This window comes from Phallusia mammillata, chromosome 7, assembly GCF_965637545.1.
Source record: "Phallusia mammillata chromosome 7, kaPhaMamm4.hap1.1, whole genome shotgun sequence".
Lineage (NCBI taxonomy): Eukaryota > Metazoa > Chordata > Ascidiacea > Phlebobranchia > Ascidiidae > Phallusia > Phallusia mammillata.
This window is the reverse complement of record NC_137258.1, coordinates 16,357,560-16,380,270: the sequence shown is the minus strand read 5'-3', so window position 1 is coordinate 16,380,270 and position 22,711 is coordinate 16,357,560. Positions and strand designations below refer to the sequence as shown.

Below are 22,711 nucleotides of genomic sequence, written 5' to 3'. Positions count from 1 at the left end.
GATGAGACCAAATAAAAATAAAGCAACGCTTGGGTGCTGTTCTGTAATGTTTGAGAATCCGGTATCGATAAAAAACACAATGGGTAGGCCTACGCTCTTTTTTGCATTCTAAATCAATTTCTTTCTCGGGTTCTACATGTTACTGGATGGGACTGGTGCGATTTTTACAACTAGAAAAAGATTTTGTTCAAATAACTCTGCATGAACCAATGTAAAAACGTAATAAAAAAACAGTAAAATGCAATAAAAGATGGTTTACAAAGTCTAAAACAATCTTGATTTTAGTGGTCATGGTGGAATTAGTAGTAATTATACTGTAGCAAAATTTCCTTAGCCGTAGACAGTAAATTGTCCTGCAAAATTTACCACCCCAACAAGTGCAATAATAACGTGAAAAGTTGTTGATAGTTTGCTAGACAAGCCTTCGCGCATTTGCAGAAGAACGTGAAGAAGGCAAGGAAGGAAAAACATAATGAGCATTCCACAAAATGCTCCAGCATACCTAAAAATTATTACGTGTTAAAAATATAATTTTAAATAAGTCCACCTAGCGGTCAAAATATTTTAAAAACAATTATTAGTAAGTATGTGGATTTTCCAATTTTATAGTGAGTAAAATAACAAGCATCGTAAACTATTAGCATTTGGTTGATTTGCAGTTTAGTTTACTGCCACATAAAAAAGTTAAGCAATGTTTCGAAACGCAATTAGGCGTTTTTTCCTATTGCGGGACTAAAATATAACTAACAAACAAACCACCAACCTAATGATGTCACCGATGTTGGGAAAAAAGATTGCGCACAGCACACATGACGTTACCAGGACAATACTTAGCACAGCAACCCTGAGTTTTCTGTAAGATAAAAAAGTTAAAAAAAACGAGGGTCTCTAGGTCCAAACAAGATATTCAAACAAGAAAATACCCTGGGTACGGTTTTCCGTAGATGGCCACAAAAAGATGCACTCTCAAAATGTAAGCAACCATCGGATACACGGTAAACAAACGAATCAAAATTATCAGCTGTGTAGCCAAAGACAACCAGTCGTTCCATAATAGGTTTTCGAGAAAGTTCTGTAAAAAATATAATAATTAAGTAAAGAATGCGGCGTTGACGATCTTTACCTGTTGAATGCATCCCTTGCTCTGTGGGAACGTCAGATAAATTCCAAGGCCGATGAATACGTAGGTGAGAAAAACAAGGGCATAGCCAGCAGTTAGATCACGGACCTGAAAAGGGCAGCAATTAGTATAGTTTGTTTTCAGATGGGCAAGAGAAAACTTGAAAAGGGGCCGAAGGAGGATGAGTGTTGACGCGATATATTTTTGAGGTACTTCAGATCCAAGAAAGAATCAGTTAAATACTACTTTTTGGATAGCAAAGACACAGTGTGCTTTACATAACATATAATTCAGAGGAGAGTGGACTGTATTTGAAAACAATTACTCGGTCTCTAATAGAACAGTTTGTATTATGTTTTAGATAAAATATCAAAAAAATGTAGTAGCATTTATAGCAGTGGTTCCCAAACTGTGGTATGCGAATGCTTTTAAGGTGATATGCAAGCACGCAAGGCTGTTCATTGTGCTTTCTTGTGACAAAATTACTTTTAGACTCATTTTACACGTTTGTGGTGCAACAAGGAATTTTGGACTGACGATAGCTTATTTAGTGTCTTATTTAATTTCTGGATGGAAGTGCTACGCGAACAGATTTTCTTGGAGTAGTTGGTATGCGAGAAAAGTTTGGGAACCACTGGATTATAGTTGTGTCATAAACCATGACTTACATTGTTTTCACTTCGCTGATTGTTGTTGAAAACAGTTGAGATTGAATTGTGAATAAAGTAGGCCATACCAAGCAAACCTGACAAGGCCGGAAAACTACCAAGAAATTCTAAGACGAAGATGTTTGTAATTATCATAATAAACAATGAAATGGAGACGAATTCTAATTAGATTGTTTCACCATAATCGCTTTTTCCTTGATAAAACTTACGGTAAGAAACAACAGTGTATCAACTTTGTTTCATAACGTAAAGCAATTTAGGTACATGAAAGCATTGAAACCCACTTCTTACATATTTAATGTACGAGAAAAGGCTAATGGTAAGACATTGTCAAAGTTTATTCGCACTCACAACGTTACACAATGTTCAATAATTATCTGTAGGAAATTTAGTATAAAGTGTGAAAAAGTGTAGGAAATTTAGTTTTATTAACTGCAGGTATCCTATATATGTCTGTCTGTGTGTGTAAGAAAGTGTTAACTTTGTTTTTAAGTTCGTGGAATTGGAATAAAACAAAACTTCGCAAAACAACAAAACCGATAACTTACGTGGAATGTAATGCTGGCTTTCGTGGTCATAAAAATCCATGTTGGGACCCCAGATGATGCATTTTACCAATACCATGGAAAGCAAGAAAACGACTGAAATAGTTCCAAATGCTCCCAGCTTGGAAAAGAAAGTCATCTTTTTGAGCTGAAGAATTGGGAGAAAGATCGGGATGAAAAGCAGAGGAACTGTTAAGTCTTCTGACCATCCTGGAAAACTTGATGAGTGTCCACTGGTCAGTTGTTGGCCTGAGAAAAATATATGCGAAGTTTTTGCACAGTAAAACAGAATAGTAATGATTGATTAGATCTGTAAGTATAGGTGTCGCGGTTTAGCCACATAAAAACAAAAAAGGAACCAGAGAAAAATTGCTTCGGGTGAACATTTGTCGTACATGCTGGTTATGAGTCAACTGTATTGATTGTGTATGATACGTAGCATCATGTAAACAATTCGGCATCATATTTGTGGTATATCTTCGTGTTTATACCTAAACATGTTCATTAAACATATTAAAATGAGCGACTTTGACGACGCAACGTAAATTTAGGCGTTTATTTACGCATTTCCACACAAACCTATGGCTCATTGTACCAGAAAAGCTAATTGTGGAATTAATTAGTGATGGGACGATACCAGGTTTTGAAGCGAGTACCGATACCGAGTACGAGTACCACATGTATATACCTTCGATACCGAGTACCGAGTACGATTACCGAGTACTTAAGTGTAGTGTTGTGCTTAGTTGTGTATCACTGTCTAATTTATCTGCCATGGTCGGGGTCATAGGTGTAGACTGTAGAGTTTTAAAAAATACCATTTCTTCGTGTGGTTTGGACGTTTGCTGTGCGTCTGATAACGTCTGATGTAAAGAAAGGACGATTTGCGGAATCAGCAACCTTAACGACGATTTAGTTCTCAAATAATGTGTTACGGCGGGCGATTCATGTTTTAAATATAGCCGACCATGTATTGTATACGCCTAAACTGAGGTCTATTTGGATCAAGTTTAGGCCGTTGCAGTGCTTTGCAAACGGACATTACACTCGGCTTTTATATTTATTTTTTTGCAAACGTTAGTCTATATGTCATGTTTGTGTTGCATTAAAATGTCCGCTTTTGCGAAACACCGACGTCTGTTCGATCAATCGCATGAGTTCAAGCGCATTTGTTTAGTTGGAAACACGTTTTAAAACCGACGTAACTTGACCAAAGATGCGATTTTGGCGTTATACAAAGGTCAAGGGCGGGGGTGCCACTCTACGCCAGTGGTCGGGGTACAGGCGTGCACACACACATGCCGAAAAATGTAACCACCACGTGATAGAGAAAAAAATATACGTAACCTGGCGGAACTTTTTTAGCAAATGTTGCCCGTATTCTTACGGTGTAAATCGGCCATCGGTACTCGCACGTTGGTATCGAAAACTGAGACAAAATATTTCGACACCGAGTAGCCTACGAGTATCGATACCACTGAAATCGTTCGATACCATCGATACCGAGTCCCGGGTACTCGCCCCGTCACTAGAATTAATGCTAAAACTTACTTTTGTTGGTATTGCATTGAACCGCCGTCGCATTCTGAGAAAGATTCACTATTCGCCCTCTTGTGGTAAAATCTTCAGAAACCATAAAAATTAAACATTTGTTTTAAGTCAAGTATTTTTTTGAATTTGTGCTGATAACGCTGTACTTTTTGCTTTACAGAAGAAACCTTACATCGTATTGAATTCACCGAGTTGTAAAGCAGTTGGGCCATTATAATCCAGTAAACAATTAAAGCGCCGCCCATAACTACGAATGATCCAATTATGGCCAACCAACCAGCCCAACGTCCCACCAACTTTTCACATAAGTCCAACATTTCTGGCATTTCCTTTGTAATTGGATCGGCTAAAACACAAGATAAAATGAGAGCTCGAGTTTATACCAATATATAGCTATCTGTGCTGGCCCATCATACTTGAAATAACTTACCAAGTTTTTTGCTAACTTTAAGAAGGATATACGCCGTGTAGAAGGCGACAGTGCACATTAGAATTTGCACCAATATTCCTTGCGCTAAACCAGCTTGACCGAAAGCCCATGGCATTGACAACAGGGTACTTCCCATCAACATGTTCCATAAGGAGAATCTATCAAGTTAATGCAATTTTTAAAACACGTGCAAACATGCATAATTCCATACTGGGGAGCTTACATTGTTACGATACTTGATTGTTTTTTGTCATCTTCTGTATTACGAGTCTCATCTTTGATGGTGTCTGCAACGTTGTCGTCGCAATCAACGCCGCACCTAAACGATAAAATTGTAAACAATGTAAGTACTTGCACAAGAAACTTAAAAACACCAAAACTACTTTTTCTAAATATTAAAAAAAACGTAGAAGCGAAACTTTTTTTTTAAGTACAGATATCAGTTGGTACTTAAATTAACGTTGGTCCGGAGTGTCGTTTAAACCCGCGTTACGCTGTAAGACAATTCTTTAGTGTATACATCTTTAACTTGTCACAGACTTACGCAGCGTTCTTCTTTAGAGACAAGTAATTTTCTTTCTGTGATGCAATTAAACATGATGTTTCATCACAGTTATCCATTGGAACAATAAACTGTAAAAGTATTTTTGAATGACTTTTCTTTTATCTTCAGTTTCAAACGAAACCTGTAAGTTTAAGTCAAAAACACGTTAGTTTTGACTGTAAAACTGCAAAATATATAGCTTAATGTTAAGACTTAAGTTAAAGCATTATTGTTTCCAGCGATGCTCATCAGCTTACTAACTATAGCTGACTAACAAGCACCATGCAACTACAACAACCGCTGTAAGCTGCTTTACAGTAACCTTCGAACCCAACAACCATTTGATAACAACAACGCCAGGACTATTGAACTGCAGGAAACAAACACCTTGATCATGTCAAGATCCTAATCTAGGCCAACTCCTAATGCACAGAACTGGGTTAATTTTGTGTAAACAGGCCTGGCGCAGAGGAAAACTACCTCTGCGATAAGGAGATCAGTTTCATTGCAAAGCTTGCCCCAGGAAACGATTCTGGCACACCTTCGATTCTTAATAGGACTAATCATTTATGGGGCTTAAATTAAATTGCATCACGTGGAGCGAGGATGACTTACTGAAACCAGTTTATAGTTTTCTTAACACAAACTTTTGTGAGGAATAGCCTGGCCAAAGTTATACGTACGCGAATAGTCTATAAAAATATTAATAGTATAATATCCATCATGCGTTCTTTGATGTCAAAATTGGCCTGAAATAATATATCCTTACAGTTTTGTACAACGCAGTTTAGTGACTGTCCTCGCCTGTTGCCCATTGACACTTTAACAAAATTAACACGTATGTCTGAAGCTTTTAGGGGTTTATCGTACGTCTTGAGCGTGACGTAATTTGCAAAGACAAATGTCGAGGTCTTATAGGTGCAAATTGAACTGAGCAAAGTCGAAACAGTTTAATTGTTGTTGTTGTTGTTGTTGTTGTTGTTGTTGTTGCAATGTGAAATTTAGAACTGTGTATCGTGAGGGCAAACTAATCCAGTTTGTGCATTTATTTTCCTCGCCCCAGAATTGCACGTTTTGGCGGTATAGAGACTCGCTTATAGAACCTACGGTGCAGACAAAACCTACGTGCTGTAACACCTTAACCCTAATTCATCTCATGAAAAACGGTAATTGACACTCATTAAACCCTTAGACAACAACACATTGTAGTTTCACCAAAAAGATACTTCTATTGCATGCGCCATACAGCGTTTGTATGGTAATTAGCTAATCGCTTAAATCACACAAGACTTCTGTAGCGTCGCACCTTTAGTGCAGAGCCTGGATAAGCTGCCAGTGCGAGCAACAGAATTTTATTGGATCAAGGTTGAATGACGCGCACAATAAACGCGGTTTTCTGCAAAGAAACGCCACAAGTGAAAATCAGAACGAGCAATAGCGACACCATACGTGTGACAAACACATGAACAGCAAGAAGCAACATACCAAACTTTGATCTGTCCAAGCTTTTCGATTACGTATACGATCACAGGTTGACTAAAAGCACGGCGTTCAATACAGCCGAGCCACTTCGTCGCACAGATACACAGGTTAATGACCAATTGAATCTTGCCCATTGTAACGGTTGCGGTATAATTATGCATTCAAGTAAAGCATAAATAACGTCGCTATTAGGCACACCAACTTACCGGTAAATAAGCCGGGTTGCAACAGCATAATGCACAACACAATGTATGCAGGTCCAACTTGGGTTCGCTACAATATAAGACAACGTGTTGTCAATAACTGGTACTGAACAGGCAAATCGTAATAACATAGAATGCTCACCAGTAACTCAAGTCTTTACACAGCTCAAATATATCCGTCGACAGTTGGCATATTATCAGTAAACTTCCTTATTTACATAGAACGAAACACATACCAGTTAGTTACCTATTACATAATCACTTTCATGCGGTCAGCACATACCATGCGGTCTCGCACAAGGTAATTGCACCACAATGGATTTGACGTCACAACGTCATTGTTGCGTCAATAGCAATGCCAGGACAAAATTCCCGGTACCCGTACATGGTAGAGCTACTAACACTGAGCTTGGGCTGGCAATTATTCTTACCATAAACCCAAATTGCTGTAACAGCACCATAAACGCATATGCTCTTTTGCGCCACCTACCAGAATTTCTTAGGCCGGGGGCCAGCCCAAGCTCAGTGTTAGTAGCTCTACCCCCGTACATAACAGCTTGGCGCCACTAGAGGCAAGAAATCTTACAACTTCGTTATGCACATGAATAGTTCTGTAATAATTGGGCAAAAATATCTTAACACTACACAGTAAAGTGCTACTGTGGTTTAATTGAAGTCAACGGAACAGGATATCTGTTTAAAAAATCCTGAGACTCGAGCCAAGTCAATTCTTTGAAAAAAGATGACTGGAGTCTCTCCATTGCTGCTTGCGGTCACCCAAACCGATAATCGTTTAGAATTATGTGTTTACAAAACATTTTGCAGAATTAATAAGTACGGATTAATTACAAAATATTCAAGCGATTCCCAATATTCAATCGACATTAAAAAGTAGTTAATACAAAAGAATCTTGTGCCAAAGTGTTTTCATTTTTTGTACCGAAGGCGAAAAGATAATTTTTGAAAGTTTTGATGTAATTTTCAATGATTTACAATAGCCCCACCTGAAGTTGGACAAAAAATCCACAATAAAAACTATTGGTTAAACGACCGGTATAGGAAATTTGGCCTACCAACTTAAAAGTATTGGGTACTTCTAATTCGATGCTGTCAATTGGTGTAATTTTATTAGACTTGACCATGGTATTAATATCGTAACTTATAAAAAAACTAAATTTGTTTCCATTTTTGTGTTCAATGAGGCGTTTTCAAAAAGATATGGAAGAAATTTAAAAACACGACTTTAGACGTCCAGAAAGTCGGTCAAAGAACAGGTTAGAAAATTGTTTGGCACCAGTTAACCACTTTAATGGCGAAATAGGTGAAAATTAAATTTCCAAACAAATTTTGTTTTTGTACGAAACAGTAACAATAAAACACTTTTTGTTTTTGGCTATGTGATTAAGTGGAAGCGATCATGTTCTGTTTCAACCTTTTCGGGCGCATTTTGAAAAACTCGCAAACGTCATACTTGATATTTTCAGTATAATTTAAGCTTATGTTAGAGCTTTTTGCAAAATCAAGTGATAGCTCTACAAACTGTATTTTATTTCCCACAATTCTAAATAGACAACACGGTCGTATTCAAAAAATTGACGGAAGTCCGAACATGGAATTTGTTTGATCTCGAAACGTTCGTCACATTTACCCAGCTCTGACAGACAATCTTGAAAATGAGAGTATTCCTTACATGTGACATCAAACTCCTGCATTGTGAAATTAAGGCGTTTTTCAAGGGAAATATAAATAGTTACAGCGTTGCGAAGTGTCATAGAAGTTGCAATAAAGTATAGCGTCCGAAACAAGGCATCAGTTAATGCATTGTCATAAACACAATCGCATACCAAAATGGTGACTGGATATTGATTTGAAAGGTTGGCTTGTAAAAATTTGCTTACTGATGATTCAGTCATCCGAAACCAATCCAACTTGGTTACTTTGACAGTGCATTTACAAAAACGGCTATTCTCCTCAATATTACTTTGACAAATGTCTAGAGCAGTTTTTTGTGAGTCTGTACAGACTACTTGGTGTGCATATTGTGCTGCTACAATTCCAGTAAGTCCAATGCCTGATCCTAGTTCCAGTACATTTTTGTTTTGAAACATTTCACAATTGTGGTGAATGAAATCGCACATTAGAAGGGCACCTCTCCACAGTTGGCAACCAACATTGTTCAAGGTTGTAGCCATGTTGTGATAAACACCGATCACATCGTACTCATTTATATCTTGGTTGTTGCAAACATAATCACCATCTTCATCGACAGTGTTGCAGCTTGTACAAGATTGGACTAAATTTTCTTCAATTGGGGGACAAAAAAACTTAATTCTTGTATATTGTTTAACTTTGGAGTCACCCTCGACAATTTTGTTAAGATGAACATCAGAAAGAACAACATCAGTTTCCTCCATTTTAAGTCAACTGGTTTAGAAACTGCAAGTCATGTTTTCCAATCACCTAATTTTAAAGCCTTATTATATTTTGGACTACATGGTAATAACCATTCTGTCTAGAAAATGGTGGCCAGTTTTGACAAGTAAATTGCACATTTTACAACATTACAAGCATTTTAAGTTTGAATAATGACATACCTCACAAAAAATTGCAAGTAAATAAAATAGGATTTGTCTGTTTTGGAATACCAAAAGAACTATTTTAAACCGCAAGCTGGATCGCAATCATTTTAACAAAGACCATTTTATCTGCTCCCTTGCTGACTGAAAGACTTGTGAAATTGTTTGTTCAGTCAAAGGAATGTCATCGCCTCTAGTCACGATTTGATCCAAAACATGGCAGCCATCAACTTGCATAATGACCCCACCATCAACAATTTCATCAATAATCAAAAACACACTGTCAATGTTGCGCAGCAAAATCCTCTTTTCCACATTTTTTCGTAGCAAAATGCTGACAGAATCATAAAGACAACTGAGTACAGACATTAACATCAGCTCATTCTCCTGGGTGCTTCCAACAACATAGAAAAATAAATCTACATTTCCCTTGTACACAACCGTAAGTCCATCCAGCAAAGCAATTTCGGAATCAGATTTGTGTGTTTTGTTGAATACATTTTTCTCAAATGCTCGTTGTTCTCGCACACTTCCATACGTGTCATCATAGTATTTTGACACAAGACGTTCACCATCATTGTCCAGTATGATGATGGCCTTGATTGTGTAAAGCGATGGTTCAAGTAATCCCTCCATTTTTTTGTGGCCAGTTTTCAAAACACCTAAATCACTTAGAGCAAATAGCTAAGCAAAACAAACACATGTTACGAAAAGCAAAACAAACACTGTTTATTTGGCATTTACAAATGACAATTCACAAAAGTTTCAACCAACTTGCACTTGGCAAAAAATATCGACATTATTTTGCCAACAGATTGCTGCATAAACGGTTTTTACCTTCCGGAGCACTACAGTAAACTTATTATTGCTTAAAATTCTAATTGTACAGTTATCTACTTATTTTAGTAAATATAAAATGCATTTATATATTTAATGCACCTTCATATTGTAAAATCTGATTAAAAAAAGCAAACAATACTAAGATTGTTAAATTTGTAGTAGGACTGCTTTGGAAAATTCATATCACAGCAACAGATATAAAATCGAAATACGTGTACCGCATTTTTTTATATAACCGGGGAGTTGTTATTTTTTTAATTTATTTTGGTCCATTGCCATTGAACAAGGTACATACAGTATTTTTTTAAATACGTCAATGAGAACAGCTGCTAAAAATATGTAAAAACTTACACAAAGCATGTTTTCGACCTGGTACAGGTTATCCGATATGCGTACCCATGCAAAGACTCCAAGACTCGAAATAACTTGTGCACAAACACAATAACTTCATAAATTATAGTAAAACTATAGACCGCGTAAGTTCATCGATTTTTGTTATCTGCTGCCCGTGAGCTAATTAATGTAACAAACAGGCAGTCACTATAGGCCAGAGGGAAAGAAAATGCAATCTCACGAGAGTCGTACAATGACAAGATCGCCAGACAGCTTGTTGCATAACACGTCAGTGGTGTTACATTTCGAGTGAAGATGTCGTTTTTTCTCTAAAGCACCTGAGTTCTGAGACTATATAGCTGATTATGTGAAGTTATCAAGAAGGTATTTAAAACATCCGAAAGCAGAATTGGCTATTATAGGCAGACAGAAAATAAAACCACAAACTTCTACAAAAAAGTGCGTTTGGTACGGTTTGGAACCTACAACCGATCTCACATAAAAGCATTCATGTTATTGTTTCTTAATATTAAACCAAAGTAATTTTTGAGAAACGAACGTACACAGAATTTCTATGGCATGATAATCTTTCGCCATCTAATTGCTTACGTTCCGGTTGCAACGCACCGCGTTATTAAATAGGATTATTTCGTTAGAGGTTGAAAATATCTTCCTTGCATAACCGCCAGCACAGAAGAAGGAACATTGACCTTTCGTTCCATCGTTTCCCATGCACACTCAAAGGGTCACCTGTTTGCAAAGAATTGACGAGGAACAGTGTTTGTACATTTAGGAAACAAATAAATATCTCGCGGTTGTGTAGATAAGAGAAGAAGGCAAGCTAAATGCTCACAGACTATAAAAACACACCACAAGGAAGTCTGGCAATACCTGTGTTTAAACTATACTAAACAATATGTTGAATTGACAGAAAAGCTTCTGGAAATAGTTTAAAAACCTGTAAAAGTAAGCTATGACGGAATGTTGGCTGCATACTCTCGTAGTTTTAGCAGTTACCTTGTTCAATCATCAAATCGAAGCAGGAAGGTATGTATTTTGTTTTTATTACTTGGGCTATACATTTAAACCAGAATAAACTTAGGTTTCGGTTCCAACAAAATTTGACCTAGAGTATTATTCTTTAGTCCACATTGTCAAGAAGTCGCATAATGAAAAAAACGCATTTTTAAGATTAAGTTACAACTGTATTATTTTTCTTTCTTTTGGGTCCTTTGAATCAAGGTATGGTGGACAATTGCAAATCGTACAACGAACATTTTTGGTTCCTAGTTTTTGCTTTTTTATGCACAGAGCGGAGCTTGAATATATTTGCTTAGACTTCAATTCATATAATCCCTTTAGGCCCATATTGTTTAAAATCAAAGTGATATTGTAAACTGTAAAGTTTTCATATACTATAGTATATACGCTATAGCGTCGAAAATCATACAAATAGTACAAGACAATGATTTTAAATGTTTTATTTTCCGTAACCATTTGTATTTCGTTCAAACACACACGCAGTAAATTTTAGAGATGCGACAATTTCACACTGAACTGCACATATCAGATCGGTCGATGGAAAGCCGGGACAGCAAATGCCGTAACAAATTTACAGGAGTTCTTGATTAACTTTTGTGATAATGAACTCCCAAAGCGCGGACTGGAATTGGTTTCGAGGTCCTTCTGCGTTTCATATCGCGTCGCTAATTGTCTATCACGCTGGGCCAATTATTTGCTTGTTTTGTCACGTATCTTTTCCAAGGTTAAGTTAAATAATGATTTGATCGAACGTTGGTCTCAAGAGCTCTTTTGTTCAAATGTACCATCACTAACAAGTTTTTCAGGTAGAAATGGCAGTTTGATTTCGTAATTCATTGTGTTGCTACAATATATGTTTTTGAAAAATTTGCTTTATACGTTTGTTGCAGAGGTCCTCAGTCCAGTTATTGGCGCAATCCTAAAACACAGATGAGATTTGGAGCTGTGGTGGAAACACTTTTAGATCCGGATCATTATCACAAGTACATTCGACCGGATATCAATTTGGGTGAGAATAAAATTTTTTCAACCAACGTTTTGAAAACTCTTACTTCGTACAAATATCCTCTTACTTCGTACAACTATACTTTCGTACAACTATCCTACAACTATCCTCTTACTTCGTTGAACTATAAAAATTTACTTCGTACAACTATCCTGGAAAAAGTTTTTAGCGAGCGTTGCGCAATTTTCAAATTTTGCGATAAAACTTTTACACTTATGACGCTAACATTTCCCACGCAAATCCGCTGGAAAGACAGTTTGGATGTTTGGTCGTTGAGATGAGCTTGCAATAAATGTTGTTGCACGAAGGAATGCAAGGGCTACCGCGCACAAGTTTCAAGAAGCACTTTTGTTACGAATGGGCCCAAATATGGTGACCTGAAAATGTTTTATATTTCGCAAGACCTGCCACTTAAAAACTGTCATTCATTTATAATTGTCGAAATATTATCGAACGCCCAATCAGCACCGAGAAGAAAAAATACGATCAAATCTTGATGGTGACGTTTCATTCACGTGCGTGCAATGTCTTAAATAAATCATCACTTAAAAGATTTCATCTCCACCACGTTGCAGGAAGATCTGCAACGGTCAAAACAAATCGCGTATAATATAAGCTGGATGTACCTTGTGTGGTATCTAAAGTCAAGCGATAACAGCAAGGACTCCTTGGCCATCTCGGTGTTGTTTCAATGATTATATCGAACTTTTATCAACATACTGCGGGGAAAATTTTACTGAGTTTAATTAGGTGTCTAGTTGGGTATCAGAAAATTGATCGAACTTAGATCTACAGAACTGACGAATGTTATTGTTTCATTTTGTACTTCAAGGCACGCGTGCGTAACATTTTAAAACGAGTGATCTTTTTCAGTGAATGTACCACATGATTCATCACCAACAAAAATATTTATTGTGTTATTTCAGTTCAAAAATGTGATAAACATTTTAACATTGCAATATAAAACATGGAGCAGTTACAAGATGAGTTAGTCTTATAGGTCGAAACAGCGTGCACGGTCTGCATTTTAACACTTTTTCAACATAAAACATGTGGCGCTTTAAATCTCTTTGTTCAGAATATTCGGTTCTTTTGCAAAGTTTTGGTTCAGGGTCCACGCAAATATAAAAACCGCAACCTTACAGTTAACAAAATTGAATTTCCCCATGTTTAAATGCCGCTGACGTGTTAAAGCTAAAGGTAAATCGATTGCATGACTTTTGTCATTTAAAATTTACTATTCCGAAAAAACAATTAAAGGTCAATGGCAAAGTTGATTGGCCTTCCCGGCCGGTTGTCAGTCATTAAAACCCTTCACCCGCAAATCAAAAACATTTTCATTTACAAAATCAATTTTCGAGAGTTAATTATTTAAGCAGTGGCAAGAGAGATTGAATTTCTACGCCCGAAAGTTCGATTTCTCTGTCTGTCGCTCCCACGCAGCCACTTGCAAGCCTTTAAATTCAACCGCTTCGGAACACCTTAAGTTTAATCTGACCAAATTGCAAATTTTTTGGTCCAGTGTCAATCTGTTACGTCAATCGATTTCGTCATCGGATTTAGCGAATTTTGACAGCACAACTTCATTTTAGGATTGATGCAGTTCATGACCACATTCCTCAATTTTGACGCCGTGAAATTTCGTTCAAAACCTTTTTAAATCAAATTTCTAATGGCGAAAACAAATATGTAGGTTGGTGCGTTACATTACCGCCGCATATTAGATATATTTGTAACTATACTGCGGATTTCAACAAAATTATCATGTCGGATAAGCAAAGTCAATATTCGATGGAAATCGATTAAAAAGGTATTGATTATAGACTATGCACGATATTCTTCCGATCGGTTTCTCTGAATATTTAAAAAAGTGCAGTGGTGTGTTTAATTCGTGTCACATAAGGTAAACAATACGTGCTTTCTGTTTTTTAGGCAAACCGGTCAAAGTAAACGTCACCGTTTCAGTAACAAGTCTTGATCGCATATCTGACAACGACATGGTAAGAAACCTATCTGCCGCTTTTGAACGTGCGAGTAAAATTCAAGGTTTTTCAAGTTTTTACAACTATCTGATACTCCTGTCTTACTTTTCAGGAATACACAATCACGTTTACACTCCAACAACTTTGGAGAGATTCACGCTTGGATGGAACGAAAAGTGTGAGAGGTTATTCCCAGGTAACATTTTACTCCTAATATATTTATATTTTTGAAGCCTGGTAAAATTGATTTGAGGAATCGCTCACTTTTTTGCATGTTGTAAAATACTCATTTTTACGTACCCAAAAATATATTTGTGTTTGGTGTTTTGGACATAATCATTCATGTAACAAAACACAGTTTGTTGTTGCGTTAGTGATGCACCGAAAGTTTCGGTTGGCCGAAACATTTCGGCCGAATACGCCGTTTTCCCATGTTTCGGCTTCGGCCCGAACTTTTTTTGAAAATTCGGCCGAAACCAAACTTTTTGATTTGTTTAAATTATATGAAATTTTTACCAAAACTGTAAATATCGTCAATATGAAACATCGTGAACTATCTAATTGTTGCGTGCAAAAAATACGAGCCACGTTTTCTGCAAAATATTCTAAGTTAAGTAAAGCGTTCGCATTGTAAAAGTAATTTTGGAGTGTTAAACCAGTTCACTTGCATCAACGACACAAGGTTCAGTTGGAAACATCAATCAGAAAGGGGTTTAATCATTTAAAATTTGGCCTTATGACCGAATATTCGGTTTCGGTCCGAAAATTTTGAGGCGTGTTCGGTGCATCACCAGTTATTACCACCTTGACAAGTGATTTATGTTTGGACATGTGAAAAAATGTTTCTGTGATTTAGGTTTTGACCATGGATGGTTCCCTTGGGAACCGAATTTGGGTCCCTGATACTTACATCGTCAACTCCCATACGTCATTCATTCATGACGTCACCACCCGAAACGGTTTGATCCGTTTATACCCAAACGGAACAGTGCTGTACGTTCTGCGTATAACAAGCAGGGTAAGGTTCCTTTTTACCAAAATTTTGTCCCTTTTATACGAATTTGTAAATGCAACAAATATTTGGGAATGAAGTTTTTGTCCTCTTATTACGCGATTGTTTTGATGATTGTTACGATTAAGGTGTCGTGTCCGATGAGTTTGCACAAATACCCTATGGACGAACAGATGTGTCGACTAACTTTGGAAAGTTGTAAGTAATGTTAAGCAGTATCAGTTGTTTTGTGAAAGTAAGTGACTATAACGTTACCTTCGGTATCACAAAAATTGCAAACTTCTGCATTTTTATCACCTTAACGCAACACACACAAGTTTGCCAAATAACATTCATCGATGAAATCACGCTTTCAAACTGAATACAAAGAGCGGCAAATGGGTCATGTATTATTACACTTATCTGGATAACAAATCCTTATTTAAGTTGGCTTGTTTCTACTTTTAGGGTCATTTGCGGAAACAGATCTTCAATACAAATGGAGCAAGAAGGAGGAATGTGGACCTGACGGATCAGTTACTGGTGTAGAGAAAGTTGTTCTCTCGCAGTTTAACATCACAAAGTGTCTTGTGTATCGCACTTTGCATCAAAACATTTTAGGTAAATAAATTAGAACAATACATTCGGAACAAAACCCGAACCGAAAATATACATTATTAAAAACCGGAACCGAGCCCTTAAAAACAAAACCAAGTGAACCCGAACCGAACCTGAACCCATATGACAAGCGGTTCGACTCCCTGCTTGTATCCATAGGTGTTCCAAGACGATAATTGTCATGCTTTATGGTTCTTGTTCATTTCGCTTTGTTTGCAAACAAAGAGCGTTTGTCTATCTAGTCTGAAATACACTGTTTTAGCCCATTGTCCTAAAGTTTTTGGACGCTAAACAGCTCAAAAAGATGCACGGCTTTAGGTTGTAATCTCCGCGGCTACGCGAATTACATTTGTCACAAAAAGCGTTTATTAATTGGTAAAGAGATATTAGGTTATGTAAATCTAGAAAAAAGTGATTTGAGATTACAGGGTATTTACTAGTGATGTACCGAATCGGCTAAATTTCGATTCGGCCGAATCAACCGAAATATTTATGACGTCACGCGAAGTCGTAACTATACGGATTTGACATGAAAACATAAGTTTATCTGCCCCACAATTAGAGCAGAATAGTTGCGTTTCGTCCCCATTTCAGTTCTGTGGGCTTTAAAATTGCCTCAAGCATGATTGGCAACCTGCCAATGAATTACTAATTACTACAGTGGGAAAAACGATAACGTGTTGAAAAAGATAAAAATTAACGCGATTTTCGTTATGTTGGGGTTTTTGAAAGATTGCGTGGTACCTTTATAAGCAGAAAAGACACGTTTAACGCTTTAAATTTGTGTTCGTAAAAGATTCGGTTTCGGCCGAATCGCAACAAATTATTTGGCCAAAACCGGATCTTTGCAAAAATGACCGATTCGGCCGAATAAATTCGGCAAACCGAATATTCGGTACATCTCTAGTATTTACTATTTTGTTCAGGAAATCATTCTCAGTTGATTCTTGAGTTTTATCTGAAGCGGAACATGTTGTTTTTCCTTCTTCAAACTTACCTCCCATCCGTTCTTCTGGTCATATTATCCTGGATTTCGTTTTGGATTAATATGAAGTCCGTCCCGGCGCGAGTGGGCCTGGGTGCCACAACCGTTCTTTCCATGACAACTTTGATGATTGGAGTTTACAACAGCGGACCAAGATCGACTTCATACATTAAGGGTAATTAAGTTTGCAAAAGTTTTTGTGTGAATGTAACACAAAGAAACAAATTGATCATAGCACAAACAACTAACTGTGGTAATATTGCCCAATTTTTGTTAAAAATGTGGCTATTTATCTTATATGGGTTTTTTAAAAATGTGTTAACCAATTTTGAAAGAGTGTACAAAAAACTGTTGTGTTTAACGTTACAGCACTTCCACTAATTTCAAACATTTCGTAACGTTTAAAACACAGTAGTCACAAAATTGCATAGCAACAAGTCATGAAACTTGGATAAAAAATACAATGGAAAGACAAACATGTCCAACAGACATGAAGCACATTTGTTACACAAGGTTTAATAATATTTAATAATTTGTTACTAATACTTCTCTAAAATGACATATGTGAGCATTCACAAAACATAGGTCCAACTATTTTACTAACATTTCGGTCAGACCCAAAACAAACCACATTGAAATCCAACAACTCAACTAGCTTCCTGCGGTTCGACAGAGAAAGCGAATGAAATCAATAATTTAGGACTTTGTGATTGACATTACCTGATTGCCGCTCTTGCCAATGTTACGAAAAGTTGGCCCTTTTACTGTTAACATACAATAATACAATAGAAAAAGTGTAAACTTTGTTAAATTCATATAAAGGTGTTTGATTTGTCATATGGAACGTTGTTGTGGGTCGAATTAGTTCACACGATGAGAAAATCCTACTACAATAAAAATATTATTTCTATTCAATGAAATTCGATAAATCATTCTGTGATTGCGTTTTAGTTGCCGTCAAGGCGTAATGGATCTCCGGTGTTTTTTCCAACGTTTTATTGTTGTTGTACACGAGAAAGAGGAAGCTGAGTAGCAGATTAAACCTGAGTCAGCTCTTAAGAGCATATCAGTTCAGCATATATCGGTTGAACCTCGTTAATTTTTCAGCTCTGTAAATTTTGTTACATAACGTACCAGGGTACTTGTGCTTTGATGTACGGTTGCCAATATAGTCTCCACGGCCGTATTTTTTTCTTATTTCGACAAAGTGTGTTCAACCCTGAATAAACTATATCTGCTTACTACAGACAACATGGTCACGTATTTTTTTGTAAGTGAGTAGATTTTGTAGAGGTTATATATAAATAAATAACCTGGTATGAAAACTCTTTCCAAAAAACAGAACTAGAATATTATAAACCAAAAACGAATCAAATGTGGAATTTTAACCACAACAAGTCGCCTATAAAGATCGATTTCTTGGCAGTTCAAACAAAAATTCTATCACAAAGGCTCATTTATTAACACGTTCTTCGTTTCAGCTGTAGATTTCTACGTCTGCGTGTGTTATGGATTTGTATTTGCTGCCCTGATGGAGTATGCGGGCGCACATTTTGCCGTGAGATCATATGGGAAAAAAGCAGAGCAACTTGCAGAGGGGTATGATACCTCTATGTGATCGATTTTGTCTTATATTTTATACACTAGATCGGGGGTGCTCAAACTTTTTTTGACTCAAGATCGATTTTTCAAGTGGTCTAACTCTCGGGATCTATCATTCACGTACTAATTGGCATCATAGTGCAATGCTATGTCACTAATTACGAAAGGATAACTTGCAATTTTTGCGAAGTCTGTTTTAAGTTTTCATAGTGGCATGATTTTCTTTAATTCTTTAAGGCATTAAACTGATTTTTAAAATATAACATTTCGAAAAAATTACGTCAAAATAACGATTTTGATTGATAAGACCAAAATAGCGATATTATTGGAAGTATCAAATACTACCTTTTGTGACGTAACAAAGCGACTGCTAAATATTTGTGGTGCGAACATGTACTAATAAATATTTTTCACCAAAAAGTCATCTATAACTATGCACAGCAACATTCTATAAAAACGTGTTACAAAAAAACTATTTAATTTATGTTTTGCGTCTCTCGCGATCGACTTGAGATCAGTTCAAGATCGCCCAGTCGCCCTGCACTTGATTTTTTTACATTGCATTTCGCGTTGCAGACCAATTGCTAATTGCCCCAACAACAACAGAAACTTGCGCAACATCTCAAGCATCGAATCTGACACACAAGATGGAGTTTTCTCTTACAACTCCTGCAATGTAAGTTAGTGTTTTTTTTATCAGTGTGACGTCTTAAAAAGCAAACCTGTTTTCCAGGGGACATCTTGTATAAGACGACCTCAATACGACGCAGACCACTCTCCCAGTGAAGTTAGAGGTATAAAAATTAAAAACATTCGAAAGTAGTTCATGACAGTCAAAGTCAATACCGCAGCTAGAGTTGTAGTTTTTTTTCTAAATTAACTTATTCTCCATTCATACTTGGGTATCATTACTCTAAATTAAAATGAAAACTGCAATCAAAAACAGCTGCTTACATTACGAAAGCTTATTAATTTTTTTCCCCACAATAACTTCGGTCCTTTTTTGTGAACGCCACCGTTCTAAACGCCAGTTCCGCGTTATCGTCTGTGACGTCACTTTACACACCTGGTATTCACCTTTTTCTCTAAAGTGCTTTATATTCCGTGTTCTACAGCTAAATTGACAACCTGCACTGATGATGACAACAGTGACTGTTAAAACGTCTGCATGATGTATTCTATATACACCAGTTCATTGGCAGTTATGTTTATGATTAGATCCCTCATTGGTTTTGTACCATAACGTACTAAAGCATTGCTGACCAACTACTCAAATAATTCTACATTATTTTGTACCTACATTTTCCAGGCAACTTTAAAGATCGGCTAGCAATCGTCAAAACGTTGGACGAGACTAACCGAAGATCAGAAGGTCTCTGTGATAAACCACTCGACAAATTTGGACGCGAAGAACGGATAAACTGCGATCATCGTTGTCACGAAAATCCGAGCAAACTTAACAAAATTGAAAATTACAGAAACCGGGCTGTCATGATGGAAAAAATTGACCAGTATTCCAGAATTTTGTTTCCCTCTATGTTTGTTGCTTTTAATATTGTGTACTGGTGGGTTTACCTTACGATGGAGGAGAAGAGCGTTTATCCGCCTGAACACTAGGATTTCTATGTAATTCTTTAGGTTTAAATTTTTGTGTGTAATCAGTTAGTATCGTTAGATTTGTTCTTGGTTCAGCCTAATTTTTACCTGATTACTGATTACATTTTTTATCAGACATAAAAGCATATTGCAATATTAACAAAATGAATCTAAAAATATTACTTTTTGACACGCATTATAGTGTGATATGTGCAATGTTGTAAATAAATGTTGAATTGCCATAACGGACAGTAGCAGTAAATTCGTGACTCGGTGCTAAGTTAATTGTCACTCTTTCAAATTTGTGAGGTATAGGTATTGTTTTACAGCCTTTGTAAAATAAACTTAACTGTATTTAAGAGGTAATAAAAACCATAATGTGGGGCATAAATATCACAGACAGGCTTTCTTGAACTAAATTTTGAAAAAGTACGCAATTTGCGACGTTTACCATTACATGCAACGTTACCTGTGAAATGGTAAGCAAAGATATCCAAGTTTTTGCCTGCGTTAAAAGTATGGCGATTTTCAAAGAAATTTTTCTCAAGTTTCTTTGACATGCCAGCTTTGCACACCTACCATTATTTTGCTTACTGTTATTTACCTCCATATTTTTTTTTATTTACCCTCAAGGGGTAAATTTACCTCCGATTAAGAACTGCTGCTCTACACGTTCTAACTTTCAAACTAACTTCATCTCTTCAGGCTTCAATTTAGAAATTAAAGCGTTCGGAGAAATCTGGCCAAATTGAAACTTTTCAAAATTAAATAACTTACACCGGGTTTGGTTGCAACCACATTGGTTAGAAAATCCGATTTCAACTTGCAGAATTGTGTATGTGACAAGTAAATGTGTATCATGTTCTTTTTTATTGTCGAGATAACAAGAACTTAAACGAATCTATGTTTAAAAGTAATAAAAACCCACGTCAGTGTTTCCCGGCAGGAAATAAAATCATCGAAAAACCGTAAGAAAGCGCAGTGTTTTGGATAAGGGCATGGTGATCGGAAAGGGTAGGATACAGAGCAGTGTTTCCCAAAAAGTTTTTCGCTCATGTTTTTACGTGGGATAAATCGGGAACAGGGCAGCACTAATGGGCCATAAACGACCGCTGCCAAGCAACGCCCGACAGTGATAAAAAAAAATCGACAAAAATGAACACAAAAGCATGGGACAGACAGTTCAATCCGAATAAATTAATTATCGGTGGAATTCTAGCGCATACAGAGAAAAAAAATAACAAAATGTCAATAAATACAAAGCGATCATTAGATGGTTATAATCTCTTTACAATGCGCGCATGTGTTCAGGGACAATGCCAGAGCACTCTAGCACCGCCAAAACGTTATAAATAATGCAAACAACGTGTGAACCGCAGTTAAAGAGTTAAAATTAAGGCCAAGCAATTTTTACACCTCTGCACTTCGTTTGATTTCTGACAAACAAGAAAATTTTAAGCAGGTCGTCGAAATTAAGAGCAACGAAAACAAAATAGGAACATTGCGTGCATGTGTAACTATGGCAACAGAAAAGGCAGTCGCAAATATGCGAATTGGTGACAACATTATACTAACACACTGGAACAGTCAATGACGTCATAAATTAATGACGTCCCAGCGAAGTTCAATGAACAAAACAGAAAATTCCCACGATACAGCTGAAACGGGTTGAAACGTTTTTCTTGAAACTTCGCATAAGGAATAAATTTTGAAAAACTGTCTTATAATTTTCCTAAATATGAATTTTTTTCCTCCCCTGCATCTTTTGAAACAAAACCCACTCAAACACATTTTGTCCACAACAGTGCGAGATCGGGCAACGGATACACGCCATTGGATAAGAACACGGGGCGTGGTCTCATATAAAGGGGCGTGTCTCAATCCAAGTCTTTTTTCAACAGCAAAGTTTCAAGCAAACTCGGTTTCCGTTCGACTTTGCGCTTTGGTAGAGCCAGGGATGACGTCATGTTCGAGTTTGATGACGTTGTGGCCTCAGGAGGCGGGGTCAGAATCGGTGCCGATGCCACCGACGCCGTGTAGCGACAATTTGATATTGTATTGTTGTTGTTCACATTCGAGTTCATTGGCACATCACAGTGGTTGGAGTCAGTTGTTGTGGCAAAAAAGTTATTTTCACTTAGGTTGGTGCTCGTCGGCTGCAATAGCAAATCTCCGCAATTCGACAAAGGCTTATTATCGATTTGCTGCAAAACAGAAAAATAAAAAACCGTTAAATTGAGGTAAAGTATGCAACCTTTTTTGTTAACATGTCAAATTGATAATAACTGCACACTAAAATTTTGGTGGTAGTATTTTTAGCAGGCGGCACATAAATCTTACGCATTTCTATGGTTTAACGACAGTTCTGTTGGTTAAATCCAATGACATACATGTATTGTAAACAATTATCATACTTACAATTGAACTGTTGGTGTTGAAAGCATTGTTGTTTGTAATTTTATTCCTTTGCCCCGTCCACTGGTTGGTAACCGATGACGTCATAGTTGCGTGATTTGGGACGTAATGTTGTGGGCCGTTGGGTTGAATAAAGGTGTTCTGCGAAAAAATCGTTGTTAATGAAACTTGTAGTGGGTTCGA

General features: G+C 36.8%; 5 protein-coding genes across 6 annotated transcripts in view; 1 reads left to right on the top strand and 4 right to left on the bottom strand.

The window, feature by feature from the left end:
• Positions 1 to 29: 29 nt before the first annotated feature.
• On the bottom strand, positions 30 to 6,613 carry LOC145239319 (neutral amino acid transporter 9-like). Its single transcript, XM_080102628.1, has 12 exons — positions 6,547 to 6,613; positions 4,859 to 5,000; positions 4,538 to 4,633; positions 4,315 to 4,472; positions 4,057 to 4,230; positions 3,885 to 3,956; positions 2,337 to 2,582; positions 1,789 to 1,895; positions 1,124 to 1,228; positions 924 to 1,072; positions 764 to 853; positions 30 to 502 (listed from the first exon to the last, which is right to left on the bottom strand). The coding sequence occupies exons 2-12, from the start codon at positions 4,933 to 4,935 to the stop codon at positions 331 to 333; spliced, it is 1,446 nt and encodes a 481-aa protein (XP_079958754.1). The 5' UTR covers positions 4,936 to 5,000; positions 6,547 to 6,613; the 3' UTR covers positions 30 to 330.
• A 1,454-nt stretch (positions 6,614 to 8,067) lies between these two features.
• LOC145239325 (methyltransferase-like protein 22) lies at positions 8,068 to 8,957 on the bottom strand. Its single transcript, XM_080102633.1, has one exon. The coding sequence runs from the start codon at positions 8,955 to 8,957 to the stop codon at positions 8,076 to 8,078; it is 882 nt and encodes a 293-aa protein (XP_079958759.1). The 3' UTR covers positions 8,068 to 8,075.
• Positions 8,958 to 9,056: 99 nt separating this feature from the next.
• LOC145239327 (coatomer subunit zeta-1-like) lies at positions 9,057 to 9,831 on the bottom strand. The gene has a single exon (XM_080102635.1). It carries the CDS (start codon positions 9,753 to 9,755, stop codon positions 9,225 to 9,227), a length of 531 nt encoding a protein of 176 aa, XP_079958761.1. The 5' UTR covers positions 9,756 to 9,831; the 3' UTR covers positions 9,057 to 9,224.
• Positions 9,832 to 11,173: 1,342 nt separating this feature from the next.
• Positions 11,174 to 20,968, top strand: LOC145237658 (gamma-aminobutyric acid receptor subunit pi-like). Its single transcript, XM_080100604.1, has 12 exons — positions 11,174 to 11,339; positions 12,224 to 12,342; positions 14,272 to 14,339; positions 14,434 to 14,517; positions 15,178 to 15,339; positions 15,462 to 15,531; positions 15,781 to 15,933; positions 16,857 to 17,090; positions 18,397 to 18,514; positions 19,094 to 19,193; positions 19,251 to 19,311; positions 19,827 to 20,968. The coding sequence occupies exons 1-12, from the start codon at positions 11,266 to 11,268 to the stop codon at positions 20,132 to 20,134; spliced, it is 1,551 nt and encodes a 516-aa protein (XP_079956730.1). The 5' UTR covers positions 11,174 to 11,265; the 3' UTR covers positions 20,135 to 20,968.
• The window catches only part of LOC145237657 (uncharacterized), a 20,615-nt gene continuing 18,868 nt past the window's right edge, over positions 20,965 to 22,711 (bottom strand). For both annotated transcript variants that reach the window (XM_080100602.1, XM_080100603.1), the window contains 2 exons: positions 22,532 to 22,669; positions 20,965 to 22,317 (listed from right to left, as the gene is read on the bottom strand). In XM_080100602.1, coding sequence (XP_079956728.1) covers positions 21,991 to 22,317; positions 22,532 to 22,669 — 465 coding nt within the window. In that variant the 3' untranslated portion in view covers positions 20,965 to 21,990. The remainder of the gene's footprint in view (positions 22,318 to 22,531; positions 22,670 to 22,711) is intronic.